This window comes from Archocentrus centrarchus, chromosome 17, assembly GCF_007364275.1.
Source record: "Archocentrus centrarchus isolate MPI-CPG fArcCen1 chromosome 17, fArcCen1, whole genome shotgun sequence".
In the NCBI taxonomy this organism is placed as follows: domain Eukaryota; kingdom Metazoa; phylum Chordata; class Actinopteri; order Cichliformes; family Cichlidae; genus Archocentrus; species Archocentrus centrarchus.
This window is the reverse complement of record NC_044362.1, coordinates 25359221-25386641: the sequence shown is the minus strand read 5'-3', so window position 1 is coordinate 25386641 and position 27421 is coordinate 25359221. Positions and strand designations below refer to the sequence as shown.

General features: G+C 39.6%; 1 protein-coding gene across 1 annotated transcript in view; it reads right to left on the bottom strand.

Moving 5' to 3' along the window:
* Positions 1-27421, bottom strand: part of ptprma (protein tyrosine phosphatase receptor type Ma) — a 164199-nt gene that overhangs the window by 88037 nt on the left and 48741 nt on the right. Inside the window, exons 3-7 of the mRNA XM_030751347.1 lie at positions 19232-19506; positions 15530-15608; positions 13639-13754; positions 12193-12367; positions 5703-5996 (exon numbers count right to left, since the gene is read on the bottom strand). Coding sequence (XP_030607207.1) covers positions 5703-5996; positions 12193-12367; positions 13639-13754; positions 15530-15608; positions 19232-19506 — 939 coding nt within the window. The remainder of the gene's footprint in view (positions 1-5702; positions 5997-12192; positions 12368-13638; positions 13755-15529; positions 15609-19231; positions 19507-27421) is intronic.

Here is a 27421-nt window from a genome sequence, read left to right as displayed (position 1 = left end):
TAGAAATGGCTTCATTTCTCAGCATTGGCAATTAATCCAAACACACTGCCAATGCATTAAAAATATACCTGGATAGAAAAGCACACAGTGGAACAATTATGGATTGGCCTCCCCAGAGCCCGGACCTCAACATTAGAGAAGCAGTGTGGGACCATCCTGAGACATGCTTCACATTTTTATATATTTCAATGAATCACTGCACTTACTGTAATTCTCAATTTTGTAATAAAATGCAAAGACTTTTTAACAGTAGAGAACTTAAAAAAAAAAAAAAATCACAAATTGTTAAATCATCTGAAAAACAAGATAAAGTAAAAATAAAAAGATAAGGCAAATAACAGAAGCACAAGAGAAGGATAAGAACATAACCACATGATCAACCATTTATAAAGGCTTTATAGGAAGATATTTAAAAGACAATCTGCCAAGAAGTCAGCCTCGACTCAAAAAGAACATGAGCCTTACTCAACAATCCAAGTAAGTTGATTAGTACATTGATTAATTTAGTATGCAGGAAATGGTTTCAAATGTGGGGTGGTGCTGTAGCATCACCTCATTCAATATGTGTCTGTGAATGCCTCAACACAAAGCAGATTAATATGCTGAAAACACTTTTCCATCAAGACCTCAAATACTGCTCAGACTGCAGATGAGCAGTTGTTTAAGGTTTGCTGATCTGCTTTCCTAGTGTGGGCTGGAAATGGTCTCTCTGTGTGAGATGGTCTCTCAGTAATGTTGCCGAAATGTGGGGCACCACGCTGTGATCCTAGGGCACCACCTGATAATACAGTGCATTCCTTCAAGTAGCACTTACAGAGTGTGAAGGACTCTCAAGTGGTAAACAACTTCTCAAAGACACAAATTTCACATGGAAGGGGAACACAGTTACCAAATGCTTTTCACTTTCAACTCAAAAATGTTTGCCAGTAGGAAAAGGAGCAAATGGCAAATGTGAACTTGTGAATTTCAGCGTCAACAGTCCGAAAACACGAGGATATGCAAAAGCAAAATATAGTTTGACTTATTCTGGAAACAAATAAACCCCAACAAATAACCCCCCCTAAAGCAATCACAGAGCCTTAGATAAGACATTCTTTTATTGTTCACCAGGAAAGTAATGAAGGTCCTTCATGAGAAAGAAATCCCCTATCTCCTTTTTTCCTCTTGCCTCTGAATCGAATTGGTGGCATCCTTGCATTATACATTCTCCTTTTTACAGAAGATTGAATTACAACATCCTTTGTCATCAGAAACATTGCTCATTTTGCAAAGTGACCAAAGCATGGCTATGAATAATGATGTGAGTGGCAGTACTCTAAAGTGGCCACAGATTTTCATTAGCGCCCCCAGACAGCAGTACAGGGAGATGGGGAGCGAGTCTCTGGGCCTGTCTGTATCAACATTGATATATCACATGGCCCAGTGAGTCTTAACCGTTCAATTAGGAGCACTGCCTAGACCCAGGCTGTCAGTGGGAAAGACCAGCAGAGAGCTGGACAAGATCAAGAGCTGCTTCCTCAAACACACTTCAGGAGCCATGGCCATCAATCTCACAACTGTGACAGCAGGTGGCCCAGAGAGTAGGACCCCCACAGAATCTGGACCTAGCTCAGAGGACCGCTCAGGGAGGGCCATTCATCCCCATCAACCAGACTAAAAATGAACAAGCTCATGACCTTCACAGTGGGGAGAGGGGGTTAGACCCTGGGCAGAAAGGGGAGAGGAATCTAATTTTCATCAGCATTTTTTAGGACACCAAACGGCATTAGCTGAGGAAACTGCTGAGGCTCAGTTTGTTTTGTTCCTCATGTTGGCATCCTAGTACACTGAGGGAATTTAGCTAGTTAATGTTGTGAGAAGGGCAATTTGTACAATAACATCAAAGTGTTTATCTACATGTTTGAGTCTGAAATCCCACAGTACAGCAGCAATATAATGATCCAAAATTAAGGAGCCACTGTGCTTCACAAATATTATCAATCTGTGTAGACGACAAATTAAAAAGCTTGAAGTCTGTTTGGAATGAGAATTACACAGAATAAACAAGTAGTTAGGAAGTTAATCATGTGGTAGGCCAGTTTTCAGCTTTATATAGCTGAGGGCAACTATAAATTATCACCTATGTCATGACACACAGCCACTCTAAAAGGTAAACGGAAATTCAAGCGTTTATTTAGTGGTTATTGTTCCACTGGGACACAGGTGTTTAGTCTTTCTGTTCAACTTAAGAATTGCGCCATTGTTCCAGGTGTAAATGGAAAAAAAAAAAAAGAAAAAAATTATTTCTGAAAATCTATAGTTGGGAACAATGAGAGCACACAAGGGCTTTCTCTAAACAGAAAAATAATTACCAAGTACAGTAGCAATGATATATGTTGAGCAATTATGAGATCCAGTTTTTCACTTCAAATGCAATGAAGCTTTAGAGAAAACACAATGGAGCTTTACGAACAATGGAGGAGATGATTTAAAAAAAATTATTTACATTTACAAACAAACCATTGAGGATAGTGCAAATACAACTAAATCGAGGCAATAATAACAGCATAAATTAAACGATGAATGAAAGGACTGCTTAGACCAGAGTCTTTCACATCATTGTTCCACTTTTTTACTCTGTATAACCCCTTAAGCAACCACGTACACAACTGTACGCATCACTTGCTATAGTTACATATTTTACTGCAAAATTCATTTTCTGGCATACCCTACCTAAAAAAGATTATGTAGGCAGAAGATGATTTTTTTTCCACCAAAATTCCAGTATCGTGACCGAAGGGGTTAATTCAACAGAGAATAAAAGTACCCCACTTGATTTAATACAATCATTGTGTTAGAACTGTGCAATGCTCTGCCAACGAAAGTGAAAGTATAAATTCAAGTTGTTATTGGGGGGGTGTTATCTGACATCTTACAATGTAGACAGTCTTAATTTGGCACGAGGAAATGAACAGATTGCGATATCAAATGATAACAGTGCTGTCTGAATACAAAATTAGATGCATAACATAAGGGATCATATCAAAATAAGTTAAATGTCTCGAGACATCTAATTTATTTTGTAAACATAAGCAGGACAGCATGGTGGTATAGCAGATCAATATCCTGAAAAAAAAGTGCCAAAGTGTCATCATTTGATATTTTGACTAGGTAGTCTACTCTTAGTTTTAGCACTCTGAGCTGGCACAGAGCCACCCTTATTTTTGAATCAGTAACAATTATTAGCACAGGGTTGTAGCTGGTTCAAAAAAAAGGAAACATTAACAGGGTGCAGATTCCCTACAAAGAAAATTCAACTAAACAATTATCTGTGTGACAATCAATGATTAGAACTTCTGAGCTAGTGACAGGTGTTTTATTTAAACCTCTGACATCTGGGCTCTTCTGTTCTCTTTGCTGCTTAAGTGTGTGAAACTTTCCAAGATTTTGAGAGAAAAAGTGAATGTTCTACATCTGGCAAGAGATTTATAAAAGTAATTGATTTAATTGGAAGGATGTCACCTACAAGTGACAAACATTTTAAATCACTGCCAATTTGTCCAGGATGGGACAATTGAAGATAAAGGGATTGGTATTAAGCCAGAATTCCACAGGGTTTAAACTAACAATGTGACTGACAATCAATGCTGATACCAGCGTTTTTGTGTATGTGTGCTTGCTCTATTGTCATTTCTCCCTTTGTGCCTGGAAAACCAAATTTAAAACCTATGAAATTAATCTATGTCATATAAATGAAAACTGATGCAGCACAAGAGAAACAGCAAGTAAATGTAACTTTATTTTTTGATTTACCACATTGTCATATTTGCCAGGCTGATGGTAGTCAACAATACTGGTTTATACCAATGTTTGACCATTAGTATATCCTAAGTTTGATGCAAAAGTAAGTCTTCAAGAATTACAAAATTACAAAAAACATCCAGGAACTCTTGTAACTCCTTGGTCAAAGTGCACACAACTACAATCAGATAGAGACTAATTGTGATCAATCTCTCCCTATTAATGGGCTACATGCAATAGGCCTTTAAGATGGCAGTAATTTGAACAACTATTTAAAACAATATAATTAGCTAAGACCCAGCTGTCTTAACCACTTATAAGAATGTTTTATTTGACGAGTTTCTGTCAGGCTTCACAATTCATCATCAGTGAAGTTTACAAATGATCTTCTTATGGCCTCTGACAGTGGACTCATCTCTGTGCTTGTTCTGCAAGACCTCAGTGCAGCGCTTGATACTGTTGACCATAACATTTTATTAAAGAGATTAGAGCATGACGTAGGTATTAAAAGGTACTGTGTTGAAGTGGTTTGACTCATATATATCTAACAGACTCCAATTTGTTCATATAAATGGGGAGTTCTTTTCACACACCAAGGTTAATTATGGAGTTCCACAGGGTTCAGTGCCAGGACCAGTTCCATTTACATTATACATGCTTCCCTTAGGCAGTATTATTAGAATGCATAGCATATATTTTCATTGCTATGCAGATGACACCCAGTTTTATCTATCCATGAAGCCAGATGACAAACACCAATTAGTTAAACTGCAGGAATGCCTTAAGGACATAAAAAACTGGAGTACCTCTAATTTCCTGTTAATAAATTCAGATAAAGCCAAGTAATACTGAGGTTACTTTACTCAGACCTAGAAATCTTAGAAATGTGGTGTATAACCAGATACTTACTCTGGATGGCATTACCTTGAACTCCAGTAACATTGTGGGGAATCTTGGAGTCATTTTTGATCACAATATGTCCTTCCTGCACATTTTAAACAAATATGTTGGACTGCTTTCTTGCATTTACACAATATTTGTGACAGAACTAGTTCAGAAACTAGTTCATGCATTTATTACTTCTAGGCTGGACTATTGTTATTCACTACTATCAGGTTGCTCCCTGAAAATCCTTCAGTTGAACCAAAATGCTGCAGCGAGAGTACTGACGGGGACTAGAAAGAAAAAGCATATTTCGCCCACATTGACTTCTCTTCATTGGCTCCCTGTTAAAACCAGAATTGAATTAAAAGGTCCTTCTCCTTACATACAAGGTCTTGAATAATCAACCCCATGTTATCTTAAAGATGTCATTGTACCATATCACCCCAATAAAGCACTTCACTCTGAGATTTCTTTCTGTTAAAAAGGAGTTTTTTCTTCCCAGTTACCAAGTGCTTGCTCATAGGGGGTTGTCTGATTCCTTGAGGTGAATTCATTGAATTGAATACCTGTGGAGAAAAGCCCTTGTCCAAAAATAATTTTGGAGCAGATCTACAGTTAATCCATGAACACACAAAGACTGAGTATCCTGCTTAATTGTTGAGTCACACAAGAATAAAAATAGGAGAGCAACTAGGGGAAAAAAATAGGACTGCCACTAGGGGAAGAAGAAAAATAAATAAAAATTGCATTGCATTTAATTTCTCTCCATTTGGCACCAATTACAATTAGTTGTGGTGACCAACTAGTCATGCAGAGGTTGAGAGTGCAACACCCTCAACCTCTGGGCAACCGCCTTTGATCACGAGGTGATCAAAGGCGGGAGGCGAACCGTCTCCTAACAATATCGGTCTGGATTAATATTACAGAACACACATTTAAGCTTATCCATATGACACTGTAAAACAGCATGCAAATAATGCATCATTCTCTTAAAATTCTAATTGTGTTGTGCAAGTAGTTAGCATTTTTGACCTTACCAGCACATTTGGTCCTGGCCCTCAGAGGGGGTCCAGGAGCTCCAGTGCCTCCCTCCAGAGGTCTGGTCAGCAAGACACTGATCTCGTACTCAGTGTCTGGATCCAGATGGCCAATCTTGTGTGTGGTCTTGTCTACAGGCTGCAGGTCATACATGGTCCCTGACACAGTGCGGTATTCCACCTCCCTGTCAATTATTGGACCATCTCCATTGATGGAATTGGCATTGAGCTGGATCCAAAGATAGGTGGCACCAACAGCAGTCAGCTGGGGTGGTGCAATAGGCACTGGGGGCTCTAGGAAAAAAAAAAGATTTTTTTTTAGCAACAATAAGTAATCAAACTGTAATTCTGGAAGGTTTTCACAATAAAAAAAAGCAATTATGTACTTTTAGTTTGTGTAAAACACATGGAAAAAAAGGTCTGTGCAGAATATTTGCAAGTGAACAAGATGCCCAAAATCAATATCTTCTTTTAAACCAAATCAACCACATCAAAATTCTCTTGAAGCACACAAAGAATATCTTTATGTTTTCAAATAATCGAGGTATTCAACAAGAGCCCTGTAACAATCAATAGTTCCAGCTTGATGAATGGAATCTCTCATCAGTAGTACACTCTGCCATGTAATCACATACATTTTAAAAGTGATGGCAGCTCCTTACAGAGGTGTAAATAAAGTTACCCAGACCTTGGTAAATGCTGCTCCCATTAAACAATGTATTGATTCCAATCAGAGGACTATGGGAAAGTAGTTGATTCTGGGAGGAGGTTTATTAAACTTATGACTGTTGTAGGATTTTGTCATTTTATTTAAAGCTAAAAAGAGTTGAGCAGTAGGCCTAAAAAAAACAAAAGACCCCCACACAAAACTCCTCAGTATCTTATTAACTGTGGTATATACTCATACAGTAAGGAACCATATGTGGATAATAATTTATGGTAGTTAATGTTCTGTGAGATGTTGAAGAAAAATGCCATTGATAATAATTTTGCCAAGTGGGCCACCTGCACAAGTTGCTTTCTTTTGGTAAAGCTTTGTTATGAAGCTCCTGGTTCGCAGTCTTTGTGCTGTTAATGCCAGGCGAGGTTTGGAACGCTGCAGTTATTGAGTCAGCAGAGCATTGATGACTTTTACACAATATGCACCTCGGCACTCAGCCACTTCATGTCTGAGTTGCTGTGGTTCCTGAACACTTCCACTTTGCAATAATACTGTACCCCTTACAGTTCATTGTGTAATAATATAGGGAAGAAATTTTCAGAAACTACTCGATGCAATGGTGGCATCCTATTACAGTACCATACTCTAATTCTGTGAATTATTTAGAACAACTCATTCTTTCACAAATGTTTGTAAAGGCAGTCAGAATGGCAAGGTGCTTGAGGTATATCCCAATACTTTTGTCCCTATAGTGTATAAATGAAGCTAAGCACATTCCCCAGAGATACAGTATAGGTGCTTTAAATATGTTTTTGATGAGCAGAATTGAAACTAAGTTATTCTGCATGCTTAAATTTGATTTAAAGAACATTAGAAGAGACTGGGCTTGCAGTGGTGGAGAAAAAAAGAAAAGTCTCTAAAGATAGAAAGGCAAAAGGCTTTATGCAGGAAAACAATCATTTTGAGTGTTATACTTACTAAATCATGTTATGTTCTGCTATGAGGTTAACCTAAAACATTATTAACATATTTAAAACCCAACTTGTAAGTAATGATAGCTGTCATAACTTAAGTAGACTAAAATGGATCAGTTGACTGAACAAAATCAGATTTATTTAATGCTGTACCAAGTGAAAAATATTTGCAGAAGTTTGGCTCATTTACCCTTACGACCTTCTCTAAACAAAAAAGGAAAAAAGACATTGAAGGCAGGGAAAAAGTTAGTGTAACAAATGGAATATAATCTATTTAGAATCTATAACTTTAACCTTCAATGCTTGAACTGACAGGAAAAAAAATATCTTAAAAATAAAGTTTATTTCTTTCAGATAAATGTAATGCTCCATGGCAACCTTGAAGACAACCTTCTCTTTGTTATGTCACCAGTATTTCCCTAATCTAACATAAACCTTGTGCCATTTCTTATTTAATGGTTCTTCTTGAAATGTCACTATTCCCCCAAACTGTATTTTCAGGACTGCTTTATCATAACCACATAAGGAGGTTGCTGCAGTAACATTTGAGCGGTTGCCAATGGAAACTTCTGAAGTTGGTAATACTAGTTTTATACTTCTGTATTTACAGTTTTAAGTCAGGTTTGACAAACAAAAACTCAAAAAGGTCACAGTGATTTACAGAATATGCAAAATTTTCATTTTTAATAAAAAAAAAAAAAATTGGTTTTTTATTAAATCCATGTGAAAATTTGTTCAAATTACCATTTAAACATTCAGACAGGAATGCACAGAAAGCATCTCTTTCACTCTCTGAAAAAGGTCTCCTAGTGTAACCAAAAACCTGCCACTGTCCAAAAAACAACAACAACAACAAAAAAGCTATGACCAACGGCTAAGGAATTGCTTAGGAATCTACCCTTGTCACATACTACAATAGTTGCATGTCCCAGCGACCCCAGTGAGTAGCTCTAATGAGGGTACACGTAACAGAATAATACCATTAGTCACCCGGCTGCTACTCATGGAGTTGTCATGGAGAGGCAGAAGTCCCCAGGCAAATGAGGAGCAGGCTGAGGTGTCCAGAGAATTGGAGGCTCTTCCTCAGCAGATGGTTACCCCACGGTGACCTCAGCTGCAGGTCCCTAAACTCCCACTAATCCAAGCTTCCAGAGTTGCTGTCAAACATCACCTAAAGCGAACCAGATAATCCACCAGGTCTTCTTTTATACTTACACATTGTGCACCAGTCTGCATGCTGGAGCCAGACAGGAAAATAAGGTGACCCAAAATCTGGGTTAAACCACTGGCTTGTTTTGATGATCTTTTATAGTCTGTTGTTTTGCCCTAAAAGGGATTTAACTGAGTTAAGTGGCAATATGCTCAGATTAATTTAAGCAACAGAAAACAGCACATGCTCACTCTGCACTATCAGTATGATGAAATTATTACTTTTTTTTAATGCTTGAAAAGATCAAATGTGACAATATCGGTTTCAGAGAACAGCACGCTGTCATAAAGAAAGCCTGAAGAACTTCCCAAAAGCACAACTTAGAAACTTAATTATCCTGCCTCCACACAAACATAATATAGCCATTACCAGATTTTGACACATTTGTCAACACACTCATTCTTCAATAACACCTTGTGATGCACAAGACCAAATGGCCCACAAAATATGGCAAACTTTATAGCTGCTGACTCAGTCATGATGATTCACACATAGCACAAAATGTAACTAATGGGTTAATAAAAATGACTCTGATACTCCACCAAGCAAGAGCTACTTAGTCATCCAAACATTTTTCTGTTCTTTGCAGAGAACATGCTTTTATATGCACTATAACGCATGGATGCCACCAGTGCCATTCAGTTCTATTTTTGCTGCTGTCACTTGAGACCATTTCAGCAAAAGACTAAACAGCATGATGTATTACAGCAATAAGCATTTCATTTAACTTTGAAAAGTTACTGCTTCACAAAAGGAACAGCAGCTTATGGTGATGAAATAATTCCTGTAGGTGCAGTAATCCTCTGTTCAACAGCCATAGCAGATGCACTGAAAATAACGGATTACTGGTGTGAAATGCACTCAAGTGCTGGAACACTTCAGGATATTAACAACTCATTTCCCAATGTTTAAGCCTTAGTAGGGCAGCTTTTGAGCAGCAGGGCCCTGGAAAGGTCTTCAAGCTGAGCCCGGTGCTAGCTGGAAATGTGCGACAGTGCACAGATGACAGTGGCAGCCATACGCGAGGGTCAGCGAGCAGCTGTTGTCATGATGTTGACCAGACAGGCAAACGGCCTGGCAACAGCTGCGTCCTCTTCTACCACAGCACCTGCCTGCCTGCACCCAATCACACAACTGCACATCTATGTACATGCAAATAATTAAATAAAAAAAGAAATCATGACATGCACATGAACCAAAAGGAAAACCATTATAGTAGGACTTGAAACTGACAGTTTTTGGCTTTATTTGATGCCTAATCTTATTTCATAAACTTTCAGTAAAAAAAATGCTGCCCTAAGTTGGTGACATGACATGCTTGTTTTATTAAACTGCGTTAAACCTGCGTTTATCCCCCCGTAGGGAGCGACAACTCTGCAAAAAGAAGTGGGCAAACCTCACCTATTATCTCAGTAAGCACCTTCCTCACGAGTTCATGGTCTCAACTGCTAGGTATAAGTTTTATTTAATACAACATGATGTTCATGCTGTAAATGATGGCCCCCATGAGAGTAGAAAAATTTGGATAAAATGGTATATGCTAACCAGTGGGTGATGCCACAGTGCCCGTGTCCATTATTATATACAATCTATCCACGTGACACTTTTTCTCAAAAACTGACCTAAAAGATTAGACTCTTCACTACATTTAAAATTGTGTTTCTAACAACCTAATGATCAACCAACTAGTTGTTTCAATGCTAAAAATACATCGTGCACACACTCACACACCTTGTTACCCATTTGCCATCCACCACACAGAGTGCAATAATAAGGGCTGCCGCTCGCCTCTGCTGTTAGGTTAGACCTCATCGTTTATAAATCCTTCTTTCAGTTGCCTGTTACATCCCCTGATCCTCTCTTGTTAAGATGCAAGAAGTCCTCATTATGATGTGCGCTTTCCTAAGAGGGCTGCTCTGAGTAAAGAATTGATCTGCTCCTAATACGAGAAGAGGTGGCCACAGGAAAATGAGGAGCTTGGCTGGCTGATTTTCGGTGGCTATTCTCATTAGTGCCGGCACAGTTGCACCTCGGCATTGTTCAGTTAGTAGCATGGCCAAGTATACTATGTTAGAGCCCAGCAAATGCTTGCAGGCTCCAGGTAATTCTAACCAGGCAAAGAAAAGAGCCAGCACTTGGACAAGGAGTAATTATCCTTCTTTCAAAACCACTGGCTGCACTACAGGAGAGCTCATCACAAGGGGGGCACCGGAAGGGTGCTGCTCTGGGCCAATCTCTATAGCACTCCGCAAATACATGCAGCGCGCTTCCACATAGGCACATAAATCTGATGGAACGCTGGCATGAAAGGCAGAAGTGATTATCAGGGATAATCAAGCATTCACTCTCCTCATGTTGAAGGAAAAGGCAGTGTATGGTAATGAGGGGTGGGGTGGGGTGGGGGGAGCCAGCGTATGACTGTAGCAGGCTCATAATCCACAGAATCACTCCATGGTCACTCCTCCAAAAACGAGTCACGGGCACGGTGAATACACATTTAAAGAGGATTTACAACTCAGACTTATTGCTAGGAGGGTTAAGCACTTGTTTTATGACTGGTACGATAAGGGGAGATATCAGCATTTTATGTGCGACACTCATAAGTGTGAAAACGCCTCTTTTCCTCTTTTAATGAGCTGGCTTATGCTAAAGTCACCGAAGTGTGACATCTCTGTTGAATTTAAAGTGGAATGACTTACAAGATTTGATACATGCCTAAATATAGAAAATTACAATATTTTAAATATTTATGATGAAAGCACTTTAAATTTAAGAGGTTTGTCTTGAGTGAGAAGAAAATATCCATACAGTAACACACTGGAAGCAGTTATCAGCAAAAATATTGCTCTCTTGTAGGTTTGCGCAAGTGTGAGGATGTGCAAGTGATTGTGCTGCTGAATTTATGCACAAGTGTGGTTTTGAGTGCCTCCAATGTGTCAGTAAATTTTCTTTGAGTACACCACTGAAACCCACTGATACACTCAGGCAGAGAGACTTTATCTCCCTCTACGCTCTGCTGTGTCTGGGCCCAGCCATTCTCACATGATTGACAGACCTCGATCTGGACAGCCAGGATTAAACCTATCAATCACATAAAGCTTGAAGACAAAAAAAAAAGAAGAAGAAGAAGAAGAAAAAAAAAAGAAAAAGGAAAGAGGAGAAAAAAAATCAGGACCATAAATTCAATTGAGAGCACAGGGAGAAAATTGAGGTGAAGAAATATAGGTGGCCATTACTGGGCTATAGGGCTGTAGGAAAGAGAGGCCTTGCTGGATTTAGCTTCGGACGACTCCATAAATTCATATCAAATGACTGCAGGAGTGAAATATCAGTGAGGTTACTGTAAACCTTGGTGCCTCTTGCATTTGTGATCTTTTAGGGGGGATTGTGCTCAGTCAAGGACAACCTTTAAAGAGGAAGTATTAAAGTCCTCTGGATAACAAATCAACATAAAAAGCTAGTATTTTTAGTATTGCCTTAGAGGACATTGTCATCTACAAACACGCAGCAGTTCCTGTTTATCTCCTGTTAACTTTGCTGAATGCATGAAGGTCATGCGTATGGGAAAGCATTCCTGCTTTCTGCCTTGTTTTCACTGAAATAGGCTGGGTTTGTATTTTTCTTTGCTTTGGGACAAATACTCACGTTTTATGGTTAGTTCACCATAATTGGACACTCCAACCCCTTTGTCTGAGTGGACAATGCAGCGGTAGCGGCCTGAGTCGCCCTTGGTTGTGTTCTCCACATCGAAAGTGCCGATGAAGCGGCGGTTGTTCCAAGGTTTAGTGGCTTTCATTGGGGCCTCCCGTCCACCCATGCCCTGTTTGGAACCGAGACAAACACAAGTGAGCCTCCAAAATGGAAAGGTTTAATAAGCAAAGTGGCCTGACCTTGTGTGTTTAAAAAACTCTGGTTGAGTGTACTTGTCGCCTGTTCTTGTGCATGTTTGTTTGTGTCCCTTCATTCCCATTGGCGGTTGATAGTGGGGATACATTTATCACACTGGAATGCACGCGCGCACACACACACACACACACACACACACACACAGTGGGCTCTCCCCAGCTGTCACCCCTCACAGCAGGCAGATGGGGGACATTTGTTCATTAGAAATATTTCTTCATTACTGTCATCGGGGGACTTCACTTAATGTTTGTTTTCCAGCTCCTGTGCTAATGAGGACGTGTTTGTTAAAATGATGGAGTACCTGGCAGAGGACCTTTACCCAGCGTCATGCTCCCACTGATCACATGTGTGACAGTGTGCTTAGCAGCAGAGCCAGCAGGGTTATGTCTGCCAGATGCACTACCTTCGCTGCTCAGAACAAGGTCAATTCAAGACTGCTGTGCAGCACAGTTGTGCCGGATATAGTACGCAGTATCCACAGAGCCCACGTTTATATAGGTTAAGACAATACTGCGGTGATCTGAAACAACCCTAATCCCCAACCTCCCAGATGCAAAGGTCTCTGGAAATCTGGCGAGCAGGTGAAATCTCAAAAACAAGGGCAAAATAAAGCAAAGTGTGAATGTCTCAGCTTGAAATTGTTTATGATGCATTCCAAAAGCTGCCGGTGTTTCCTGAAAGAAACACTTTAAAACTGGCTGTCAGGCTGGCAACCAAGTATCAGATTTGGTTCCAAAAAGAAAGCAAAAATAGATTCAAGTTTGACTGTAGGATAACAAAATTAACATGTGGCTGGCAGTGGTAAACAGTTAAAATTGTTTAAAAGATAAGCCCAATCTCAACATTTGATGTACCACTCAAACTTATTTAGAAATGAGGATAATGTCCAGGGATGCCATTTTACAATTTATGAGAGAGAGGCTTACATGTGGTTCTATGTTATCAGGTTTATGGTTAAACATCCATGCCTTCGTATTTAACTACTTATTCTGCTCACTAGTTAACAACTGGACACTATTGGAGAGAAATGAAGAGAACCAGAGAAAAATCATACAGGCACAAGAAGAACGCTGACTTTGCAAGAATGATAAAAAATACTCCTACTGTTTCCTCATTTGTTGAAAAATGCAAATACTGATTTCACACTTTGATCTACAGCGTAAAAAACAAGATAACATCTCTTACCTGAAGCCAGAGGCGGAAGTTGTCCCGCTTGTGTCCATTGACGGTGCAGTGAAAAGATGCGGTCTGTCCAGCATTGACTTCCACTCCCTTTATCGTCAGGAAGTGAGGAGTATTCACTATGAAAAAGAGACAAATGTTTGTACAATATCATAAAAGATTTTGCGGTGAGATGAAGAGAGATGGGTTTGCAATTTATGAGAATGACTTGACAACTGGTGTCTAGAGTAGCCACATCTGCACTATGCTAATTTATGATCCTGCACCATCAAATTTTATGCTTAGAGAACTGAGAAAGGTATCTTTGAAAAGATAATGCCCCCCCAGCCCCCACACACACACACACACTATGCAAAACCCTTAAAGCCCAAGGCCGGCATCATTTTGTGAGTAACATTCCACCAAAATCTTTAAAATGAGACACCAGAGTCTAATATGGGACCTACCAAAAGCCTCACTTCTACTCTTTTACTGCATTCTTTCAGTGATTGAGGCGATTTTTCAAAAAGCATTATTCTCTCGTCTCCAACTGTGCTCATTATCAGTATACTCATTCACTGGGATGGTCCACAGAAAGTATCTTATATAGAACATTTTTTGATTAGTATCGCTATTCTGCATAGAAAAATAGGGCATTTCAGTGGAGCGACCTTGATTCGAAACATACCCAAATCTCTAAAGACTTGGCAAAAGCTAATTCGATCACTTTCATCATCAAGACTTTCACTTCTACTTAATATTTTACAACCTTGTCTTTGAACTATACCTCCTTCATAACTTTGACGTTTGTCTTTTCGGTGCTGGATGGATTGACATGGAAAAGACAAATGTATATTTTCTCACTGCAAACGTCGTCTTTAATGATGGAAGGAGAGGCAGACCACCCAGTGGCATAATCACACCTTGGATATCCCACATGGTCGTATAAATAGAAAATGAATTGGCTGTGCTCCACTGATGAGCCACTCCGATCATTTTGCTTATCATTCAAGAATCCCCAAGTGCCAGTAAGTGGATCATTGATTGACTTGCATTTAAACACCCATCACGTCACGAGACCTCATTGATTTACTTCAATACATTTATATGCAACACCTATTTCTATATAAATCCATCTTATTGACATAACATTTGTAGGAATTCAGCTGTTTTCAAATGGTTAGCAGGTCATTAGTGCCTGACAATCAGAGCTTGATACTTCAGTTATGAAGGGTAGAGTAAAGCATAAATCAATTGATGAAAACCCTTGTGGTATTGATTTAGATTTTAGAATGTGGAGCGCCATATGGGCTAACGTGACACTCAGCGCGGAAAAGAATAGACGTGAAGAATACTGAAGAGGCTTCTTACTTCTGCTCCCACAGCAGCAGCCTATCGAAAAAGCCGAAGCAGAAAAATTCTAAATATGCCAGTGATTACTCGTTCATTACGTCTGTAGCGCACTCTGAAGAGCTTCTGCTTATATTCACCGAGGGGTAGCAGAATTCTGAACAGATGTTGACGAGATACTTTACTGAATGTCCTTAAGGGAGGGGGAAAATATAAAATAAAACAGTGGAATCCAAACACAAGAAGCAGCATAATGCATGATAGAATGTGCTCCTCATCCCCTTTTTTGACTATTTCTACCATCTCTCTCAAAGCATAGATTTAACAGAGCTACTCCAAGATTATATCCTGAGCGCACTTCAGCTTGTCAACTGTATGCTCATAAATCTTAAGGGAGCTAGGAGGAGGCGGACTCGTACTTGGATTGACTGTAGAATATTCTTTGAAGGCCTTTTGTTTGACTGGGAGGCCCTGAACAGAACAACGATACAGGTATTTGGCAGGGTGTCATGGACAATGACTGTTTGATGATATTCTTTTATGGTGACGGGGAAAAAGGACTTACTGCACTGGTGGCCCTGGACCACAACGTCTTTGATGGCCAGCAAGCCTCGCTGCCCTGAGGTTACGGCTTCAAACACAATCTGAGGAAGAGAAAGGAGAGTTATAACACCAATGACAAATGGGCACATCTTCAAATGACACCTGAGTGAGGGTGTCTGCGCGCATAGAGAAGTCCAGCTCTCGCTAATGCCCTCTGCTCCATAACCGGACTGCAGCTGGTGACACAGCTGCAGGCCACTGAGATTATTTCCCCAGTATGTCACAGCTGATGGGTGTTATGACATGCAAGTGTTAAATTAAGTTTGAGCCTTGAGACGATTAGCACGCAGTCTGTGACAAACAGAGTGTGAGGGGAGAGACTCCAAATATCAAAGTAATGCTTAAAGCTCAATTTAGCCAAAGTTCAACTCTTACTTACTTCCATCTGATCATTTGATATTAGTAACCAAGGTGCTGCTTCCACCGTGACAATTTCCACATTACAGATATTCAGATTTAGATCAGGAGAGGACCTCTGCAAGGGTGGGAGTCTTAAAGTTAACCCTTTTCCACAAGAAGAGGGCTCTCTTAAAAGAGAAAGCATGAGAGAGAATAGGTTAAAAATATTTTTGCGTGATTAATTATATTGTAAATGTGGTAGTTAATGCAGCAGTAGTATGGTAATTTATAATGGAATGGAGTATGTTAGAGTTAGTGGTATGCTTGTAACATCACTGGCATAAAATCCCTATATATTAATTTAATTTTACTGGAGTTTATCTGCTAATTTTAAATTTTTACAAGAATATTAGTTTGATATTTTATATTACTTGTTTTTACTCTTTAGTCTAAACAGGTAGTACGGTAGCTTGGTCAGTTAGCTTATACACTATAGCCACTTCCCTTTCCTGGAAGTTCCTGCATGTAAATATGTAGTAAAAACAACTGTAATCCTTTTTTATTAGACAGTTTGTCCAAGACAATCTCAACTAAGTAAAAAACAACACTTAAAATTTTAAGTAGGCCAAGCATAACTTACAAACAGCTGGCAGTCTCTAGTTACTTAGGATGTCTTTTTTGTCAAAGATGCCACAACAATTAGACAACATAAAAAAAGATATATATATATATATATATTCCTTTGGGGGTGGGCAAATCATCACTTTGGCTCAAAATTAAAGTGGCATCTCTTGCACGAGAAAGGACAGTTGCCTGTAACATTTGCTCTGTAGTGAGTGTTATTTAGTTGACACGTTTCCATCTCTGGCAAGAGAAATTTGAAAATCAAGTGCAACTGTGTCGTATGAGACTAGAGTAACCCTATTTTTAGGGTCAAGTTCTCCTGCAAAACAAATGGTCCTAAGCCCCGTCAGAGGGTGTGTCCCTGCAGAATGTCAGAGTTATGCATATCTACGGTCTGCAGTGTGATAAAAAGGGAAACAGAATGCCAGTCCCTTCCCAAACCCAGGGTGTGGTACAGAGACCCATTACACCGCATATGCTACACATGTTTGGCATGCCATGATTCCCTAAATACAAGCCTGTATCTTCCAGCGAATCACGTATATTAGTGGTTGTGTTCCATGTGTGTGGTGTCACCCAGAAACCTATGTCCTGCTAGCTCCACACAGATATATCTCTGAGATTCCTTTTGTAGCCTAGGAATGTGGAGGCGGAGATAGTTACCATTGTCATCTGGGAGGCAGGATGCCTTCAGATAAGGCTGTCTAATTATAAATTTCTTTTTTTGTCTCATGAAATATGAAAGTGAATGTCTTGGGTGCCAATTATGGCCTCATTACAGACTAATTTAAAGGAAATTAAAAGGCCAACCACTCCATATATCGCCACCAGACAAATGAACTGGCCCCCACACTCTAATTGAAATCCTTTGTTTGTGCAACAGACATCAGTCAGGCTGCCTAATAGCTGTGATATAATTGATTCCAACATCAATAATAGTGCAGTGCATAATTGGGCCTGACCCATAGAGTGAAAATGTTCACATGGGACAAAGCTGTTGATATCACAGGAAAGTTCACCATTCTCATTTGTCAGAGGTACAGACAGTGAACCCAGTGTTCAATGCCTACATCACCACATGGGTTATCCCTAAGGGACATGGCTAAGTACAGCATTACAGCAGAATTGATTAGCTCTGCCGTGGACTCTACTGTATTAAAAAAGAAAATCAAGACAGATGAGCACATTTTGGTTTTTCCCCCCTTTCTTTTGTTTCCTGTGTCTGAGGATAAATCATGGGTTTTCATAATATGCAAAGTATTTTAAATAGCAGACATATAGGCACATATAGATTCCAGATTACTGAAAATTATATTGTTTTGCATAATGATCAGCAGTTCTGGAAATGAATGACAATGTCAATTAAAGATTTAGGGATGGCCTGACAGGAGTAATTATCAAAAGCTGAAATGCTCAAGCCTTACTGGTAATTAAAAAATAATTTCCAAGTATCAGGTGGCCTCCCTTTGACAATTGCGTAGGTTACCATGCAATTAAATATACCTATAATTAGCACCATGTTGTTAATTAGTGACAACTTCAAGCATTGGTCTCTTTTCTTGACAGAGATGGTTGCTAAGATCATTAGGATCCTCACACTTGACCATGTTGTCAGTTATTACAATTACAAACAAACTGGGGTTTAAAAGGCAACAGATGCTGGAAATTTCCCTTGGCATACTGGAAAACAAAATAAGCAATCCTGGGTCTAAGCACTCACCTTAGATGCAGAAAATTACTGAAACATAACCAACTCATCAAGAGGTCCAGCTGTCGCAAAAATTTCGATTTGTTTGTCAGAGTGAAGCAGCAGTTAATGTCAAAGTGTCTGAACTTTTTGAAGCTGTAACTTTGGTACTTAAAAAGGTCTGCAAGCAGAGGAAATGCAAACACAACAAGCTGTGCTTCTAAGGCAGACTCTTTTAGTCTTTACATGTCTTGAGCCAAACTGAAAACATTTAACTGGGCTGCCTTTGCTTTATTATGTCACAAAAGTCAACATCCTGCCAAAAGCGAACAGTGACTATTACTGGTAATGGCAGCACATTCTGTTCTGCTCAACTATTGCCTTTCCCCTCTTCTTTCTCCCTTTCTTTTCTCCATGTGCCTCTCATTAAACCTCCTATACTGCATGCAGCAGTGAGAAGCCCAGCGGTATCCCTTGTTAACTAAGTTATCAGAGTGGCTACGATGAGCAAGCAGGAGGACTCCCCTGTGCTTCACTGTGGACCGGCTCTGCCAGGCCATAATGAAATAATTCACCAAGAGACCATCTCCCATTGAGAGGTTAAGGGGTCTCTCTGCATCAATTAACATTTGGTGGACTCGTGGAACAAGCCTGGCGAAGACTAATAGCCAGACAAGTGTGAAATCACCTTGCCCCGGCCAGCAGTCATGTGCATTGGTAAGTGAAAATGAGTTTTCAGAATTGGAAAAAGAGAGCAGGCTGAGATGGAACAGAGAGAGAACAGATTACCATGGATACCGAGGTAGCCCCTGAAATCAATAATCTTAGGTGCTCTGAATGAGCTTTTGTGCAATTATTTAGACCATCTCAAATAATAAATTTGTCATGCTCCACCCCAAAAAAAAGATTTTAATGAATCTGGCTTAACAACAAAAGGCTGCTTACAATGAGAAACCTAGTTTTGTAATAAGACATTATGCAAAAGATGATTTGCTTTCAACCACATCTCCTCACCTGGTAGAAGTTGGGCCAGTAGGTGCTGATAGCCAACTCCACCTGTCCCCAGGAGCGAGAGGCTGGACCTGACACATTCCAAACAGGCATCCCCATGGGACTGTTGTTTTCTTTAATATAGACATTCAGGTGCCCGGGATGGCTGTTGTCTCTGCCTCCTATATAGTAGTGGAAGATGACACAGTGGGTGTCATTCTCCTTCAGCTGAGGTGTCAGCAGCAGGGCCTTCTGCCCTGCAAAGCGTCCTGACGTGTTCACCATCATGAAGGCTGACCCTGCAACATGAGCAAGAAGTGTAATCATGAGTTAAGCAGGTTTTTATGTAATTACCAGTACAAGCGTGGCCAGGTAAAGGAATTAAGTAATAGTCAAAAAATTAGAAAGGTTGAAATAGTGTTGTATGCATATGCGTTTGAAATTATTAGTCAAAGTATGATAAACGAATGGAATTTGTAGCTAACCATATAAGGTAAACAGCTGAAATAGCCATCTAAAATTATAAATACAAAACTGGAAAAAATTACCTAAAAGTATGGCTAGCAGTTAAAACTGTTAGCTAAAAGTGGTCACTAGAAAATGAACAGGGCTTTTCAGATCAGATGAAAAAGTTGGGAACCAGTGGTCTACACTCACCGGCCACTTAACAAACTGTTAAGTGGCCGGTGTTCAACTGCTCATTAACGGAAATCAGCCAATCAGATGGCAGAAACTTAATGCAATTAGGCAAGTAGACACGGTCAAGATGGCCTGCTGAAGTTCAAACCGAGAATTGGAATGGGGAAGAAAGGTGATTTAAGAGGTTTTTGAATGTGACCTGATTATTTCAGAAACTGCTGGTCTAATGGGATTTTCCCCGCACAACCATCTCTAGGATTTACAGAGAATGGTCTGAAAAAGAGAAAACTGAGCAGCATTTCTGAGCAAAAATGCCTTGATGATGCCCGAAGTCAAAGGAGAATGGTCCGATTGCTTAAAACTGACAGGAAGGCAACAGTAACTCAAATAACCACTCTTTACAACCCAAGGTATGCAGAAAAGCATACCTTGAACCAAATGGGCTACAGCAGCAGAAGACCACAGTGGGCGGTCTTCTGCTACAACTCACATGGACTCATGAAAACTGGAAAATAGAAGACTGAAAAAAACCTGGTGTGATGAGTCTCAATTTCACACGACAATTTGGTAAAAATAACATTGAAGCATAGATCCATCCTGCTTTGTATCAATGGTTCACACAACTGCTGGGGGTGTAATGGTGTGGGGATATTTTCTTGGCACACTTTAGGCCCCTCAGTACCAAGTGAGCATTGTTTAAATGCTGATCATGTGCATCCCTTTATGGCTACAGTGTAACTTCTGATGGCTGCTTCCAGCAAGATAACAGGCCAAGACACAAAGCTCAAATGTGGATGTGCAGCTGAAAAATCTGCAGTAACTTTGTGATGCTGTCATGTCAATAGGGACCAAAATCTGAGGAATGTTTGCAGCCCCTTGATGAATCTATGCCATTGATAATTAAGGCTGTTCTGAAGGCAAAAGCAGGTCCAACCCAAAAGTAGCAAAGTGCACCTAATAAAGTGTTCAGTGAGTCTAAAACCTTACAGTTGTCTTCAACTAAAAGCCCATCTATATGGTGAATTCCAACAGTCTCTGGATTTTTCTTTTTTAATTAATACTCATCATATTTAGGCAAAAATCTGGTCTACCTCTTTGGTCCAAATTGAAACAATGGAACAACTAATGGATGTTCTACAAAAATAATTTTGTACAGCCCTTAATGAGTAATCCTGCTACACATAAATCCCATTTTTATTGTGATTATGTAGACATAACCCCTACATTTGCTTTCTAGCCTTGCTTATTTATTTTTACATGAATGCCAAAGGCAGCGCAATCTTGTTTATGAGAAGTGTGAAAGCATTTGCATGTAATGTTCACAAAGTCAATGAGTGAGGACGATGAGGTCTGATCTCTTGGTGTGTGCTTTACGTACCAAATCAAATGTTTTTCTACAGTGTTTTCATCTAACACTACATGTAAGAGTCGCTTCATGCGTCTTGGGACAATGTTGTATTAAATTCTTCGAGTAAGTCCACGTTAATTGTGTGGCAACACACCTTAGATCTGCCATAAACAAAAAGAAAACTTTCTCAGACAATAAAACTATAACCAGCAATCAGGTCATGAGTTGTAGCAGTCACTGCAGTTAATAAATGAAATGATAGGAATAATCTTATAAAAGAATGCAGAGAGCAGATAAATGACTGCATTGAGTGCTTTCCTATTAGCAGTGACAATTTTAGTGTGTGACCTTTGATGAGAGAATGCTCTTATCTTTCGATTGATAGAAACACTCTAATCATTATCATTCATCAAAAAAACAAAGACATAGAAAGACTAATCCCTAAAAAAATACTGGATATGAGAGTAATGTTTTTCCTCAATGACAGAGAGACGGGAAATGATGAGAAATCAATAAGCTGAAATCTATTTGCCAAGAAAGCCCCATTTAGATTTTATCACTTTGGTTCAATATCAAAGGTTAATCTAATTCTCTACCCTGTTGCCAATAAAACACAAGTGAGAATTATTATATTGGCAAACTTTCAAGGAGATGCAGAACACATTCTATTTGTCATCATCTTATTTAGCTTGGCTTGGTAATGAGATGGCACAACTCGTAACAGCATTTGAGACACAGCCAAAAGAAAACCTCAGTTTATGTTAAAATCCATTTTTGGGTAGCGTGCCAATGATTGGAAGGCACATTTTGCTTTAGAGGAGAGACAAACAACCTGTAAGCAAAATGCTTGCTGCATGCGAGGCAGAGCTGCGGTGGGTGCGATTCTTTGTCATTAAATTTAACATGCGGGGATTCACTCAGATATGATCTTAAAAAGGGTGAATAATGTCAGCTAAATCAGCAGGCATGGCCCCTGAGTGTGTCAGCCAAACAGCCTCTCACAAAACCCTATTTGTTCCATCAATGACTCGAGCTTGCCCACTCGTCTTGTTGTGCTGCACTTGTAACGCTCACCAATTCCATCTGTCTCCAGCTTCAGATAATGAGTGGGGGCTCTGTCATGTTTACACAATGAAACAAGAGGAGAGGGAGCAGAGGAGGAGGAGGAGGAGCAGCAAGTTGTGATGACACCAAGTCAGCCTGATCAGCTTTGTTTGTCATCAGGCGCCGACAGTCGTTTTAAATGATCTTAACATGTTTGGTGCTTATCAGGAGGATCATACATGGTGAGGAGGGGGTTCTATATCATTAATTCATCTCCCACAGATAGTTGAAACTATAAACAAGCCAGGGAAACCATACAGGGCTATGATGAAAGCATGCAGCGTTCCTATTTAATGTGCTAGGCACAAATTGAAAAAGTGTACTGCATATGAACAAATAAGGATTTTGTTACCGGTCAAACACTGAAATTTCAGTTTTGGTAACTAATATTTCTGTGAGGTAAGCTAAAGAGTTTTGGCATTTATGCAAATTGTGCTATAGTGGACATGGTTAATTTAGTATTTAGCTACTATAGCTTGAAAAGCAAAGAAAAGAAAGAACACTCTTTCTTCGTGGTACCACTAAAGTTTGAGTTACACAAGGCTGCTCATAATATTTTTCTGTTTATACTCCAATAAACTGTACTCTTGAGATTAGTCAGTTATGATTGTGTCTTTACAATGTTATGTGTAGATTTTCCTGCACAGCATGATCGCCCTGTTATGATCCTCTACTGCGAACAGCATGCAGCTGTTTTTTTTTTGTTTTTTTTCCCAAAAGCTTTTATTTTTTTTTTTTTTTTTTTTTTTGTTTTTTTTTTTTTTTTAATGTATTATTCACTTTTAGTTTGTCTCTGATTCAATGTTGAGGGTGATTGTTTTTGAGGGTTAGGGTTAGTTGTGTAAAGTACATGAAGAAGGGCCGGAGTTCAGTCGACTTTGAGACCCCCCCCCCCCCAACCAGCCCCACCCTCAGCCCCAAACAACAATCAGATGCCTCCATAAAAGGACTCTAAGGTCTCTTTAATAAAATCCAGCCATCTGCTCAGGTGCCCACAACATTCTTTCTTTGAGGCATCAGCAACCCTGGGTGTGATGTGAACCAGCACTAATAATCAGTTGATGAATTGTTCAGTTGTAGCTCATGCTCCAAAGACAAAAGATCCTGGCACCACTGCTTTCCTCTATGATTAAAACAGACTGTTTACTATTCATTTCAAACACCCATGTTGTGACAGTGTTGCACTGGAGATTTATGCACTGCACTGTTCTTTGTTGGTAATTAAAGATGAAAATATTTGATCCCTCAAGCAGCGTTTCTTTACTGCTCATGGAATATTAATAGGCACCACGTGTAAGAAGTAACTTCTTGTTTAATTATGTTTAATACAGTAGCCATAAGTATCAAAGTGATCGTAATATAACTGCATATGATGAAATTTCTTCCTCACTATCATCCAGGATGCAGAACTGCAGCCATGAGGCTATGCAATTCCTGTCACCAAATTTGAGACCCACAAATTGTATAGATTTGAGCCAGTGAACCCAAACACAACAAGGAGAAAACTTTTCCTTTCCTCATTACTGACCGCCAGGCAATGCAAAGATACTGTATTTCAAGTGACAGCGTGCCACTTCATTGTACTGCCTTTGTCAGCATCTCAGAGAGGTGAAGAAGATGACAGGAGAACACTGATTGTCATTTGAGCTTAATGACCACATACTCTGCAGGACCTGCTGCACCATGACAAGATAATTAGCCAGTAAGCCAGTAAGAGCAAATTATAATGACACTGCGTTAGTGCTGTGCTAATGTGCTAGCGATGCACAAGGGTGTTTTCTCTCTCTCCCCCCTCTTTCTCCATCTCTTGTGCCTTAACAATGGTGTGTTCAAGACCAATTAAAAAACAGAGAGCTCTCGGCACACTAAGCCTGTCTCTGCAACTCCGTAAAGGCCAGGGCTCGCCTATTGTCTACGGTATTCAGGGGAACAGATTTATATTATTCCAATGTAGGCCACCTTCACCTTCCATTACAATGATGGCTGAATGTGGAGAACATGGAGACTGGTGTGAAAAATGAATGAGAAGAAGATGAAGTGTGCTTGTTGCAGATGCCACATACATTCACGTTGCTGTTTTTTGGAAATGGAGGAGACACTGCTGAAATTGAAATGTGTGACTCATTATTCTGGATTATTTTGGACATTATTAACAAGGACACTGACTGAACAGGGGCTGCTTCTTTTTAAAAAAAAAAAAAAAAAATCGCATCTCACACAATGCATCTCATACATATTCTAACATTGATTATAAGACAATTTATTAGCAGAGGTCATTAATTAGAAGGTGTCACGAAAATCATTCAGAACTGGTTGGGGCTCAATCGATCTCTGACCAGTTTCCATAGATTTCTCTCATTAGTCAGTTGTCTGTTTTGATTAAGGACATTAAGAACTTTTTAATTGGCCCCTTTAAATCACTTAGTTCACGGGGTGCTTTTCCTCAGAGTGAAACCAAAAAAAAAAAAAACACACAACAAACAAACCATTATGAATCTGCAGCTTTGGACGGTTGAATATCTGGTCAGAGGTTCTGTGCAATCTAACAAATGTTTTCTACTAGAGTGCAGCCTTTTCCAGCTAGTGTAAACTCACAAATGTTCAAGTTCAGATGGACATTAAGTAATCCAAAATAACAGACTTAGTGGTTTAATGGTATTATGAGCCATACAGAGAGAACCATGGACATACTCCAGGGAAGGCTTCCATTAGTTTAATCCTTTGCTCTGACTGCTCACTCAGCTGGCAGAGCAGCTAGGAGTTGGCCAGAGCTTGGGTCCATCCATATGGGAAGAAAAGTTCCTTCTGCTAAGAGAAGGAGCTGCTAATATCTAAAGAAAATGTTTAAATAATTTAGTTTTATGGCAAAAAATTGTATAAACAGAATGATATATACATACTATAATCTGTTGATCATCTACAGAAGTACTACAGGGTATTTTTGGCTTTTTTAAAAACTAAATTTTGCTTTTTTTGTCTTTTTTTCCATCTGAATTTCAACAATGTGACAATAGCACAATCCAGTGTCATCATTTCTTGCACTAAACTGATAACAACAACCTGAGACAATAATCAGAAATGTCCCAGCAACTCCTTTCTATTCAGTTTGTACTTCCTTGTTTAACAATGAAACAATGAAAGAAAACCCTGAAAGATTAATTTCCTTAAGAACAAAATAACCAACATGCAGAACAGAAAAAGTGCGGTGACAGACCCCAGGACAGCTGCTGAAGCTGCTGTTTTTCTTAAAAAAATAATTAAAATCAATAAAAAGACAGGAAAGTGTTCTTTAAACAATCTGATATAAATTAGTTCCCACAAATACGGTACCATCTAATCCTAATCATCAAAGTCTATAGGTTGACGGTATTGAGATTAATTATAAGTTGAGTAATGGTTTGAGCAGGCGATATAATTTGCAATAATGAGTAGTGCTCATTATTTCTCCTCCATTCAGGTCCTGAACCCGGTGAAAATCATTATGTGGGGGAAATCAGAATGAAGGGGCGCTCTTTAAACCCAAACCCTCCAGGTCTCATTTGCTAAAAATTACAGAGGTCACCACCGCAGAAAAGAACGGCGGCCGCTTTGGAAATGTCAATGAAGACAGGGCTATTCTCACTGTCTGCTACCAATCAAAAATGCTCTCGCTGTGAGGGTTAGGCTGTTAATGTGAACAGCCGTGGCCTCCACTCAATTTTCCAGAACTTTCCCTGTGTCCTTTGAAACATGAAAGGAGCCTGATAAAATAACACAGAGTAAGTTTGGGCTCCCTATATGAAGGACCTGGCAGGTTTCTTTGACAGAGTCAAACTGATTCACCCAGAATCATCCATCATGCGGAACACGTTTCAGCCCCGTCGCTTTAGTAAGGTGGAACAACTGACCCTTATTATGTTCCCTGGCAGCATCCTTTGTTGCTGCATGCCAATCAAGAGCAATTCTTAATGGCTTAATATGTCATCTTAAAATGCAGTGCGCTCGATTGCCAATCCATTCCAATAAATGGCTCATATAATGGCCCATTTGCCTGATACAAACCCATTCTACAATAGAAACTATTCATGAGTCACCTATCATTAGTCTTAATTGTTCATACCATGAACACTTAAGATACAGAAAACATACTGTATGCAAATAGGTCTTTCACTGTAACTTATCTTAACCTCGTTTATCCCAATCGATAATTTGCTCAGACCACAGGACACTTTTTAACCTCACAAACATGCTAAATTGAAAATACCAGTCTCTCACACCCAGGAATTAATTCACAAATTGATCAGACATTCTGCTCTGCTCCCTAATCATAATGGGGTTTCTCCTTAAGCTTAACTTAACCTTGCCATCGCTGGTGTGCAAGGTGTGATTTTCCACACGTAGTTTCGAAAGGCTCAAAAACAACTGGCTTATTTTCACAGCATGGTGCCCCTCCCTTCACAACAGCAAATCCTGTCTTTTGCTGATGTGATTTAAATTCTGATTAAATTTCTGATGCCCTTCAGTCAGTGGGTGTTCTCTCCGCTCATAATTTAAGTGCTTAGCCTTTTCCCTCTTTCATTTGGACAGCACATTCGGCACGACAACCAACACTTGTTTTCCAGGTAAGATGGAGGCTCGATTCATTACCTCCTTATTGCAATGTGGTCGAGAAGGTGAAGAGTTTGCCTTTTAAAATGATCCGTCTTATCTACATGCAACAGGCAAACTCTTCTCAGTTTAAGAGTAAGCTGCATTTGCCTGAAAGCAAACTGTCACCCTGTGAAGAACCTCATTCTGCCAGTTCTTCACCATTGTCCAGGTGTCATTATCGACTAAGGATGTGCTATCAAAACAAAAACCCTGTGCAACAGTGAGAAAAAAAAAAACATTCAATTTTTCTCTGCAACATATTTAGAGCAGACATTAAGAATCAAACAATAAGTCATTTAGCTGGAGCTCCATGTGCTATTGTTCCTGGAAGAATACAAAAACCCTAATTAATCTCAGTTAGAGGACCTTCTTTCTCCTCCTCTTGCCATTATTCCCCAGAACGAGTCTCCGGGGAGAAACAGAGCAGCAGCCTACTGCTGGCAACATCCAGGACACCAGCAGAGAAGATACAGTCTCTGACTAGCTACATGTAG